Source organism: Macaca fascicularis, chromosome 4 (assembly GCF_037993035.2).
Source record: "Macaca fascicularis isolate 582-1 chromosome 4, T2T-MFA8v1.1".
In the NCBI taxonomy this organism is placed as follows: Eukaryota; Metazoa; Chordata; class Mammalia; order Primates; family Cercopithecidae; genus Macaca; species Macaca fascicularis.
In genome coordinates, this window is record NC_088378.1 from 22851352 (window position 1) to 22864155 (window position 12804).

General features: G+C 38.2%; 1 protein-coding gene across 2 annotated transcripts in view; it reads right to left on the minus strand.

Moving 5' to 3' along the window:
* MCM9 (minichromosome maintenance 9 homologous recombination repair factor) overlaps nucleotides 1–12804 on the minus strand; it is a 122354-nt gene that overhangs the window by 108103 nt on the left and 1447 nt on the right. For both annotated transcript variants that reach the window (XM_045391618.3, XM_005551684.5), the window contains exons 2-4: nucleotides 10835–11153; nucleotides 3260–3576; nucleotides 1236–1317 (exon numbers count right to left, since the gene is read on the minus strand). In XM_045391618.3, the coding sequence (XP_045247553.1) occupies nucleotides 1236–1317; nucleotides 3260–3576; nucleotides 10835–11138 (703 nt within the window). In that variant the 5' untranslated portion in view covers nucleotides 11139–11153. The remainder of the gene's footprint in view (nucleotides 1–1235; nucleotides 1318–3259; nucleotides 3577–10834; nucleotides 11154–12804) is intronic.

Below are 12804 nucleotides of genomic sequence, written 5' to 3' on the forward strand. Positions count from 1 at the left end.
TGTCTGCACCATGCTTTCTGTACAGCCTGTGGAACTGTGAGCCAATTAAACCTCTTTTCTTTATAAATTGCCCAGTCGCAGGTATTTCTTTATAGCAACACAAGAATGGACTAACAGCCCAAAATGACTAAAACATCACCCTTCCACAAATATTTTTAAGTTTGATTTCTTCTTAGTCTCCCCAGTGAGGAAAGGGAATACAATGAGTTGAGACGGACAAAGGAGAGCTTAGGACTAGTCTGGTTGGCCTAAAGAGTAAAACATAAACTCAGAATGACACTGGAACAATCAGGCTTTTGGAGCTCTCAGATTTCCAGAACAGTTCTGAGGCTCAGAAAGTCTTTAAATTGCCTGGAACATTATAGATTATCCAGATCAACTGCCATTGTAAGGCCTAAATCCCTAACAATGTACAGTATATGCTGTGTTTGACTATCTATGAGAAAAAGAACTCATCGCCATCCAAGGCCCATGTCAGACACCTCTAATTATTAGGTATTGAGTCGAAATCTACCTCCTTGTGGCTTATCCCACTGAAACCCAGTAGCATCTTCTGTAATTACAATTCTATTTCTATGTGACAGTCTTCTAACTATTGAAAGTTGGCTGTCATGTCCTTCCTCAGGCTTCTCCATGCTAAACATGTATAGCTATTCATTGAGTATGGGTTTCAAGTTCCCTCCCAATTCAGGTGATCAGCCAATGAAAACATCGAGGACCCTCAGAAGACAGCAGACCAAAATCGGTGACTCCTATCACGGTGTCACCAGCACAGAGCAGACAGGAATGATGTCCTTTCTTCTAGGCACCAATAAGACATGCAGCAGCATCTCAGAGTCGCATTCTCTAATTCATTTTATAAAAATGCCCACTGAATCCACTACATTTTTTTAAAGTTCCTGCTGTTAAGCTATAGTGCACTGAAAAGAGCCTTAAATTAGACATCAGTGGTTCTGGATTCATGTTCCAGTTATGCCACATAACTCTCTAAGTGACCTTAGGCGAGTCAGGTTCTTCATTCATAAAACAAGCACCTGGACTAGCTGCTGTTGTACAGGTCTAGCTCAGCTCTCTTCCTGCTATCACTTCCTACCTGCATGCCAGTTTCTATTCTCAAGGTAAGCAATTAAAGCCCTACATTTCCCTTGCCTGTGATCTTGGGAAGATAAAAAGTGGCTTTTCCTAATCAATAGTTTAGGACCCACTACACAAGCTAAAAAAAAATTCATTCTTACCAGATTTGCAACTATCCACTAAGTCATCTTCCAGAATAACCTTCATAGATCGTGGAATACTTCCAACAGATAGCCTTTGAACCTAGCAAAGAAAAGAAAACAGATTCTGAGTATGCTTAAATACATGTTAGTATCCAGAAGTCTAGCAGTACTTGAAATTACTATTTCTATTTCTCTGGTATATCATTCAATTTAATTATAATGGGGATTTAAGTAATTTTTCTTGAAAATTATGTCTACTATCAATTTAAGAATTCACTAAATAAAATACAAATATGGAAAATATCTCCAAATATAATCTATATAATCTACCTTGCAGATGGTCAAAGTAAAAGTATGCTACAACTACTAAATTTAATAACAAAGTTAACTTTATCTAGAAAAGAGGGGTATTTCTTTCCTGATCACTAATCAAAAGACCTGGGACAAATCACCCAGTTCCTATGATTACTCCTTAGTAACAGAACCCTAGTTTTATTTCATGTGGACATGTGCCTAATACAAAGACTTTATTTCCCAGGTTCCCTTGAACATTGAACATAGATATAGTCATATGATGGAACTTTGAGTAATGAGATATCATAAGCAGACAATGCAAGAGACTTGCAAGGAGACTGCTGAAGTGGAGAATTGGTTAGGTGGTAGGCAACTTTGCCTTTTGTTCTCTGACTACAACACACATGTGATGGAGTTGTAGCCAGCATCCTGGCCCACAGCCAATCATCAGAAGAGAAGCCATGTATTAAGAATGGTTGAGGCCGGGTGTGGTGGCTTATCTGTAATCCCAGCACTTCGGGAGGCCGAGGTGGGTGGATCACCTGAGGTTAGGGGTTGTGAGACCAGCCTGACCAACATCACAAAACCCTGTCTCTATTAAAAATACAGAATTAGCCAGGCAAAGTGGCACACGCCTGTAATCCCAGCTATTCGGGAGGCTGAGACAGGAGAAATGCTCGAACCCCGGAGGTAGAGGTTGCAGTGACTCAAGATCACACCATTGCACTCCAGCCTGGGCAACAACAGCGAAACTCAAAAAGAAAAAGAAAAAGAAAAAGAAAAAGAAAAAGAAAAAGAAAAAGAAAAAGGAAGGAAGGAAGGAAGGAAGGAAGGAAGGAAGGAAGGAAGGAAGGAAGGAAGGAAGGAAGGAAGGCAGGCAGGCAGGCAGGCAGGAAGGCAGGCAGGCAGGCAGGCAGGCAGGCAGGCAGGCGAGAAAGAAAGGAAAGAAAAGAAAAAAGAAAGAAAAGAAAGAGAGAAAGAAAGAAGAATGGTTGAATAGAAAGACAGGAGTCTGAGTTCTCGACAATGAACTAACCTTGAACTGCCTATCTCTTAATTATTTTAGGTAAGAATAAACTTTTGTGTTTAAGCTGCAAGCAAATGAAAATCAGGCTCACTCTCACTTGTTAAAGAGTGTTTACAAATACTTCATTTAGCACAGCAAATAACAGAGGGTCGATCCAAACTCCAAATCCTGTTCACTCCAATGTGATTTTTTTTTTTTTTTTTTCAGAGACAGAGTCTTGCTCTGTCAGCCAGGCTGGAACACAGAGACACGATCCATAGCTCACTGCTGCCCAGAATTCCTTGGCTCAAGTGATCTTCCTGCCTCAGCTTCCTGAGTAGCTGCGATTATAAGCACAAGCCACCATGCCTGGCCACTCCAATGTTTAACAATTTAAGCATTAATTAATCTTCTATCCCTTAGTTAAGAACATTAATTTTCTTCTATTCTTCAGCTAAGAACAGCTAGGGTAGACTTCTTAAATATTCACTTCTTTAATTTTAACATAATTAAGTCATTTCACAACTTTCTTGTCAATGCTCTACCTAAAAAGGATGATGATTGCATGGTTTCTAAAGACTATATTCAGATATATGTGGAAGAGTTTCAAGCTTGATCTTCGACAAAGTGGTAACACAAGTCCATTTGTATCCATTCTGTGTTCCCTAATCCTATCAATGTGCCCAAAGCTGAAAAACACTTCTTCAAATTTGTTATTTATCTCATTTATGTGATCATTTACCTGTTCCTGAATTTTGATTTCCTGGTAATCTCTGCACCTGGTTGGAGATGAAGACAAGCCTGAGAGGCAAGTGAATTTAGAGGAATCACAGCTCTCCAAGCTGGGACACGAGGATGGCCGGCAAAAGGTGTAATACTGCTCAAAGTCAGCCTTGACCACAAACACATGCTTGCATTTGGTACACATGTAATCCCGCTCAAACTCCAGAACCTTCACCAGACTTGTTCGAATCACTGTCCCAGTGACAGATAAAAAGTGTCCCACATCCTTGGTTTTAGGTATGTGTTCCCTCACCAGCTCAGGACAGACAGGCAAACCTGATGGAGAAAACAAAAAAACAGCATCAACTTCAATCTTGAGATTTGACTCCAAGGGATATATTCTTCTCCTGTTTCCTGAAAGATAAATTTTAATTTCAGGGAAAAAAATGATTGTGTTTTACTAAGAAAAAATTAGATCATCATCTCTATTAAGAAAATATAAAGAATTGTTTCAAATAACAGTTATCAGTAGAGTATTTTTTAATCCAGATACTGCACAATGAGCAGACTAGGTTTTAAGGCATGTAGCTGTGATGCTATAATAACCAGGATTTTAAAAAGGACTTATTCTCACAAGAGGGCTATCTCAGTAGGATCTAAAGTATATAATTTTAATGGCATTTAACAAAAAATATATTGCCGCTTGCCACACATAAAATCAACTGATGACTCTTTTAGTAAACCACAAAGCTGACTGATAAAGAGATGGTAGCATGACGACCAAAGAGTTCCACAGTGCTAGAAAGTTACTTTTTTTAGTCAGATTCAGAATTTATTAATACATACATATGACAGTGTTTTTGAGCCCTGACTTACCTAGCGGTTTACCCACAGCATCACCTTATCCTATAAAAGCCTCATGTTTTTCAACACTAAAAAACAGGCAACAGAAAAGGTGCAAAATGCCAAAGAAAATTCTTATTCAGTCTGGGCAAAGTGGCTGACACTTGGGAAGCCGAGGTAGGAGAACTGCTGGGGCCCAGGAGTTCAAGACTAGCCTGGGCAACATAGTGGGACCCCATCCCTACAAAAAATTTAAAAATCGGCTAGGCATGGTGGTGCATTGCCTATAGTCCCAGCAACTTGGTAAGGCTGAGGTGGGAGGATCCCTTGAGCCCAGGGGGTCAAGGCTACAGTAACCATGGTCATGCCACTGAACTCCAGTTTGGGGAACACAGCGAGACCGTGCCCCCAAAAAAAAGAAAGAAAGAGAGGGAGGGAGAAAGGAAGGAGAAAGAGAAAAAGAGAAGCAAAGAGGGGAGGGGAGGGGAGGAGGAAAATCTTATGTGGAAATTCCCTCTTTATCATGTTTGGCTACAATGCACCATTGGGGTGCAAAGATGCTGGCTATGATGATTAAAGGCTAATTCCTAACAAGTTTATTGGAATAGTGTCTGTTATGCTGGTTCATGTCTCCTGCCTTGTCCTCAGTATTTAGTGGTTCAAAACCAGGTAAGTATGCCTACTGAAGACCCATCTATCAGACTGTCTAGCCCATGAGAAATGCCATAATAGGAATCATTATACTTTTAAGTTTCTATGGTCAGCATATTTTCTCCTGGTTGATACATCTATTCTGAAAGCCAATCAGAAGGTAGTTTAGGAAGTATGAGGGGAAAAAGCAAATTAGTTAGAGTAACTGAATGTTTAAGGTGCCAGGCTATGATAACCTACTGTTACAAGTCTACAGACAAACTTGAATTTTTTCTGTTGGTTGGCTGAAACTCTCTCTCAATACATCGTAGACTGTATAGACAAACAAGGTGGCCATTGCCAACACTTGCCCCATGACTCCTTTTTCTATGCTTCCAAGACTGACTTGCCCATTTTCTAATGAACATATTCATTATTTACATTAATTCAGATTGCATCACATTTTGCCATTAGGGGAGTCACACTTTTGGTTCATATCCTGGAATGCTTAAAAACAAGAAACAGCCCAGAGATCTAACTTATAGATTATCAGTTACATTTATTTTGCCCCCCACATAAATACTTTAAAAAATATATGAATACTTAAAGCAAGATATAATTCACATACCACAAAATTTACCCTATAAAGTATATAATTCAGTGGTAATTCGTATATTCACAATATTGTACAACCATCACCATTAATTTCAGAACATTTTCGTAATTTCAAAAAGAAATCCTGTACCCAGTAGCAGTCACTCCCCATTTGTAACCCTAGCTGCTGGCAACCACTGATCTACTTTTGATCTTCGTGAATTTACCTATTCTGGAAATTTCACACATAGATGCTCCGTGACTTACCATGGGGTAACATCTCAATAAACCCAATGTAAATTGAAAATGTTGTAAGTTGAAAGTGCATTTAGCACACCTAACCCACTGAACATCACTGCTTAGCCTACCTAGCCAACCTTCAATGTACTCAGAATACTAGCATTAGCCTACAGTTGGGCAAAATCATCTAACACAAGCCCTATTTTATAATTAAGGGTTGAATTTTTCATGTTATTTTTGAATACTATACTAAAAGTGACAAACAGAATAATTTATGGGTGCTCACAGTATGGTTTCTACTGAATCATTTTCACATACTCATAAAGTCAAACAACTGTAAGTCAGGGATATCTGAACAAAATCATACAATATGTGGTCTTTTGAATCTGGCTTCATTTACTTAGAATAATGTTTTCAAGATTCATTCCTGTTGTAACATATGCAGTACTTCATTCCTTTTTATGACTAAATAATATTCCACTGTTTAGATATACCATATTTTGGTTATTCATTTATTAGCTCATGGACATTTAGATTGTTTCCACTTTTTGGCTATTATGAATAATGCTACTACAAACATTTGTATGCAAATTCTTGTTTGAACTGTTTTCGATTATTCTGGGCATACACTTAAGGAGTAGAATTGCTGGGTCACATGGTTATTAAAATAATTTTTAAAAATAATTTTATTTTTACGTTTGCAAACAGTCACTAAGTGCTCTCTATTGTACATATACAGAAGGATACTCAAGTGGGATATATGATAATTAATCCAATTCGCTTCTCGAAATATAAACAGAATGTACCAACAATTACTTCTAAGAAGATAAGGAAGATAAAAAGGAGAATAGAAAAAAATAGGTTAAGAAAACTTACTTAAACAAAAATTCTTTGGGTTTCTGAATTATTCATTTTCTCTTCCTTGGCCGTAAAAAAATATCATTTTTGCCTCCCATTTCTAGTCCCCTCATCTCAGTTCTGCTTCAGATGCAAATTGATTGTTCAGTTTAAATTATAAAGTCAATATATTAAAACAAGGAAAATTAAGATCAAGAGAACCACATTACAAAATGTGGTGTTACTCTAATGTTATGCATAACTGAAGAATGCCCAATAAGACTACAGACTGCCTAGCATAATTTAGAAAAGTCTTTGGATTTTTGGCCAGATGTGGTGGCTTATGCCTGTAATCCCAGCACTTTGGGAGGCTGAGGTGGGTGGATCACCTGAGGTCGGGAGTTTGAGACCAGCCTGACCAACATGAAGAAACCCCATCTCTACTAAAAATACAAAAAATTAGCCAGGTGTGGTGGTGCATGCCTGTAATCCCAGCTACTCAGGAGGTTGAGGCAAGAGAATCACTTGAACCTGGGAGGCAGAGGTTGCAGTGAGCTGAGATCGTGCCCCTGCACTCCAGATTGGGCAACAAGAGCAAAACTCTGTCTCAAAAAAAAAAAAAAAAAAGAAAGAAAAGTCAAGACTTTGGATTTTCAATGTGAAGAAGTGATGTATCAATGAAGTCTTATATAATATAAACTGTATAGACAGACACTTTTTATTTTTGGCTTAAAACAAATTCTGGTTTAAAAACAAAGTTATGTGTAATTTTATTGTAGTTTTATTCCTAGAAAGCTATCTTTAATTTGATAGTGTTTCTTACTGTAAATAGCATCTTAGAATGGAAGAATAAAACACCATATGCCCCACTGCTTCTAGAGTAACCCGAGCAATACATAATGAAGGCCAAATCTTCTTTGCTTTTACCCTTCCATGGCTTGCCACAGATCTAAGAATAAGGAACCAAATCTGTCCTGGACTACAGGGCCTTTTGTGACTGGCCTCCTGTTTTATCAAGACTTCTGTGCACTTTTTCACATATAGTGCTCCCTTTGTCTTAGTGCTCTCCTCTTCACTCTGCTCCTCAAAAATGCCCACACTAAGAAGCAATGCAGTGGTTAAGAATACAGACTTAGGCCAGGCACAGTGGCTCATGCTTGTAATCCCAGCATTTGGGGAGGCCAAGGTGGGTGGATGACCTGAGGTCCGGAGTTCGAAACCAGCCTGGCCAACATGCTGAAACCCCGTCTCTACTAAAAACACAAAAATTAGTATTTTTGTGGGTGTGGTGGCACATGCCTGTAATCCCAGCTACTCGGAAGGCCGAGGCAGGAGAATTGCTTGAACCTGGGAGGCAGAGGTTGCCGTGAGCCAAGATTGCACCTGTGCACTCCAGCTTGGTCAACAGAGCGAGACTCTGTCTCAAAAAAACAAAGAATACAGACTCAAGCTAGAATGCTGAGGTTTGAGTCACAACTCTGTCACTTACTAGCTGTGTGACCTTGGCCAAGTTGTAACCTCTCAGATTTCTCGTCTATAAAATAACAACAGAACCTATCACATAGGGTAATAAGAAGACTAGAAGAATTCACAGCTTACACCTATAATCCCAGTACTTTGGGAAGCTGAAGCAGAAGGATCACTTGAGGCTAGGAGTTCAAGACCAGCCTGAGCAACACAGAGACCCCACCTCTACCAAATAAAGAAAAAAAAAATTTTAAATAGCTGAGCATGGTGGCACATGCCTGTAATCCCAGCTACCCAGGAGGTTGAGGTGGGAGGATCACTTGAGCCCAGAAATTAGAGACTGCAGTGAGCTATGATTCTTGTGCAACTGCATTCCAGCCTGGGCAACAGAGTGAGAACCTGTTTCAAAAAAAAAAAAAAAAGAATTCATACATGTAAAGTTTCTTAGAATATTATTTGGCATATAGCAAGCACTCTTTAAACATTAATTCTGGCTGGGCACCATGGCTCATGCCTGCAATCCCAGTACTTTGGGGGGCTGAGGTGGGTGGATCACCTGAGGCCAGGAGTTCAAGACCAGCCTGAGCAACATGGCAAAACTCTGTCTCTATCAAAAATACAAAAATTAGCTGGGCGTGGTGGCACGTGCCTGTAATCCCAGCTACTTGGGAGGCTGAGGCAGGAGGATCGCCTGAACCCAGGAGGCGGAGGTTTCAGTGAGCCCAGATTGTGCCACTAGACTCCAGCTTGGACAACAGAGCGAGACCCTGTCTCAAAAACAAACAAACAAAAAAACATATCTTGAGTGAGACATGCATCACACATAAAAGTTTCCATTAAGCTCCCATATAATAATGCTTAATATATATATATACACGCATATATCTGTAGGCATGCATATACCATCTGGCAAATATTTGACTGTATAGCTGTCTGCCATACAGCCCTGAGTTTTTTAAAGGAAGGAAAAACTATATTCCTTTTGGTTTCCCAAGATCCTAGCAAATGCCTACTGATGTTTTGTTTAGTGGTAACATAATTTGTAACTTACTTTTTCAGAGAATTGAAAAAATAAGCTAAATTCACCTGAAATTGAGAGGGTCACTTAGGCAGACAGGATTGTATTACTTAAACTGAGCATGGAAAGGTATCTGAAAATAATGGCAGCCTAAAACTATTTCCTAAATACCATTTCAACAACATTAACTAAAGTCCCCCTTAATAATCCTTTTGCAAACTTATTAAAAGGAAACATTGGCCAGGTATGATGGCTCACACCTATAATCCCAATACTTTGGGAGGCCTAAGCAGGAAGATCACTTGAGCTTGGGAGTTTAATACCAGCCTGGGCAACAGAGTGAGATTCCATCTCTAATTTTAAAAAAAAGTCAGGGCTGGGGGGGACCCTTTTACTTGATCCCATCAAGAGATTATCTAGTACCCTGTTGCATAATGATTAATAATCTTCATAATTTATCCTAGCAAGTGTAACTGCAGATAATATTTTTCATTTGAATTAAGTATTTGGTCTTTTTGGGAATCTTAACTCGCCTCCAAGAAGTTCTACTATAGTGACTCCAAACCTTTTTGGAACTGGGGAAGCATCCTTATTGATTATAAATCACCACTCTTCTCAAATGTATTATAAGGTAAATATTTATTTATTTATTTATTTATTTATTTATTTATTTTTTTGAGACGGAGTCTTGCTCTGTCACCCAGGCTGGAGTGCAGTGGCGCAATCTTGGCTCATTGCAAGCTCCGCCTCCCAGGTTCACACCATTCTCCTGCCTCAGCCTTCTGAGTAGCTGGGACTACAGGCACCTGCCACTGCGCCCGGCTAATTTTTTGTATTTTTAGTAGAGACAGGGTTTCACCTTGTTAGCCAGGATGGTCTCGATCTCCTGACCTCGTGATCCGCCTGCCTCCGCCTCCCAAAGTGCTGGGATTACAGGCGTGAGCCACCGCACCCGGCCGGTAAATATTTATTTTTAAACAAAAGGGTGTGTATGTTCTCCAGCTTAATAACAGACTGCCCTCAATATTCTGGACCTGCTTTTAATTTTACCAAATCTTTCTTTCACGTAAATAGAATGAAGCTATACCAGCCTTTATTAAATTATACAATAATGGCATATTTAAATTTTGTTTTAATTGGGGGGTTGACAGGGACTCTAGAAGTGGTTTGCATTTGAGAAACTGAGGCTCAGTGAGATAAAACAACTTACTAAGTTTCCCAGGTTAGGCATGTAGCCTTTAAATCCAGTTCTTCTCTTTCACCACACCATGCCTTCCAAGAAATTATTCCCATGCAATGAACTAAATAAAAATTGTTACACTATAGTGTCACTTTTTTCTAAAATTCTTAATTCAACTCTATCCATCCTGCTAAAAAATCACTTTTAAAACAGAAAGTGAGGGGCAAGAACTCCCAGAGGCAGGAATTCAAGGACACAGCTTTGCCACCACAAGCTGCTGATTGCTCTGCTGCAGTTTCTTAACAATTAAAATCCTTAATCTGTCATGCATTCAACAAAAATGTATTGAGTAACTGGTAGGTAGACAGCACAATGCTAATACTGATATATAAAAATAACTAATTTCCTAAAATAGTTTTGAAGATCTCTGGACAAGATCTATCACTTTTCTAATTCTTTGTATTACCAGTTATTTTATTGTTAGTAACCATAAAAGCTCATAAAGCTGTTTTGAATTACCATTTTATACACAGATATGGAAATATATAGACACACAAGAATACTGCTGTCTCCACACATTCTCTCTACCCTCAGTGGGCATGACTCATACTTCATGCCCACAGAACACAATTATTATTCTGCTCTAAAAGAAGTGACCATCAACTACATAACAGATACATATTTTAAGTATAAATATCAATTATTTCTTAATGTTCTCAATCTAGTATATTTTCTCAAAGTCTTTCTAGAAGATAGCAAGACAGTAAAATCCTTAAGTGATTTACCTGATATCCTCGCATGAAGATTCTGTTTCATGGAAACACCCTCAGACTGAGAAAGGGACTGGAGAATTGTCAAGGCTGACCTTCGCAGTGCACTGTCAAAAACTGTAAGCACTTCATTGGGGAACATGTTGAAATATTCCCCGATTTCCATGTTGGTCTCAAACAGAGTCATGGCATTAACCACAACTGGGTAATGAGCATCTTCATCCCTTTCCTTCAAGATTAGAAGAATATCATTCTTATGGTATTCCGAAACATATGACTCAAACACTTGACCAACCAGCGTAACTTGATCGCTATTCATCTTGAATCTAGGTAACTAAAGAAAAAAAAAAGGATCATATTATATATTTGATATTCAAGATGTACACACAATTTAACAAAAACGATTGGTTATAAATCACACTGGCTTTGGGTCATACTATTATCACAAAATAATATCTGAATTCAAATCTTAATGAAATCTGAATTATCTGTTACAGTCACAGTACATGTACTTTAAAAATGAGTGAAGTCAAATGGAAGTCAAAGAACTATGTTGGTACTGATTATCAAAATCAGAAATAGTTCAAAGCATTTCCCGTATCTTTTCCCAAAATTTCCTTCATATTAACCCTGCATTAATATACAGGCCTGCACCTAGTAACATTTCCGGACTGTACTTACAAAAGTGGTCTCATAAGATTATAATACTGTATCCTTATTGTACCTTTTCTCCGTTTAGATACGTAAATACCATTGTGTTACAACTGCGTACAGTATTCGGTATAATAATATGATGTACAGGTTTGTAGCCTAAGAGCAATAGGCTATGCCATATAGCCTAGGTGTGTAGTAGGCTGTACCATCTACATTTGTGTAAACATACTCTATGATGTTCACACAAGGACAAAATCACCTGATGACAAATTTCTCAGAATGTATCCCAACCATTAAATGACATATAATTGTATTTATTTTACATAATATATGTAAGAGGCCACATTCCATACTCACACATTTGCTCTCAAGTATAAAATCTGAAACATATCTTTTGGCTTAAGTCAGTAACAGTGGAGTTCTTTGCAAGAGTCCTGGTTCTAGGATTTATTTATATGAACACAGTATCATTCTTTTGTGCTCTCTCACTCTCTCTCTTTAGTTATACACACACACTCATGTGTATTCTGCTATGTAACAGAAACACATACCATTAATCAAATTGACAGCCAGTTCTGACATGAATAATTAACAGACTGTCTTTAGAAATTCATATTTGGAAGTGAATTTGTTTCCTTCTTTCTCTTTCTTACCCTAGGAAATCTACTGGGTTCTGCAGAAACAGCTGTCAACAATGTAAAGAAAACAGATAAACATAGGAAGGAAAAAAAAACACTGAGTCTTCAAATAATAAAAAAGTATTATTGAAAATAAATACAGCATATACCATTACTTTAACTCAATCCCCTGGCACTCCATTAAAAAGTATGTATCTACAGATAAAAAGCACCTACCCCCATTCTATTTCCATGTATACAGACAGATAACAAATTACACATGTATAAACCCAATTCAACATCCATTTCCTAATATCTACCATGTACAAGGCACTATGCTGGCAAACGAAAAGTACAGTAAAAGGTTCTCTATGTCCTCAGAGATCCAAGGGACAAATAAAATGAAACAGTGCTCTTATCAGTGGTCAAAAATGCAATATGAATAGGAGCACAAAGGAGAGGGAGGTTAAATTTAAATAAGGTGACGATCCCAGGTAACTGGACAGTTACAAACAATCTGTCCAAATAAGAAACACTTATTTGGTTTGGAAAGAAATTGAGCACTGGAGAAGAGGTGTACTTAAATTTGACTTATTTCATTTGTCCAACATTTATTGTACTGGGCTCTACAAATACGAATATTAAAGGAGATTGCTATAAAGTTCGCAGTTTATCATCCAAAGCATGTGTTATACACGCTGTCTGCTATATTTT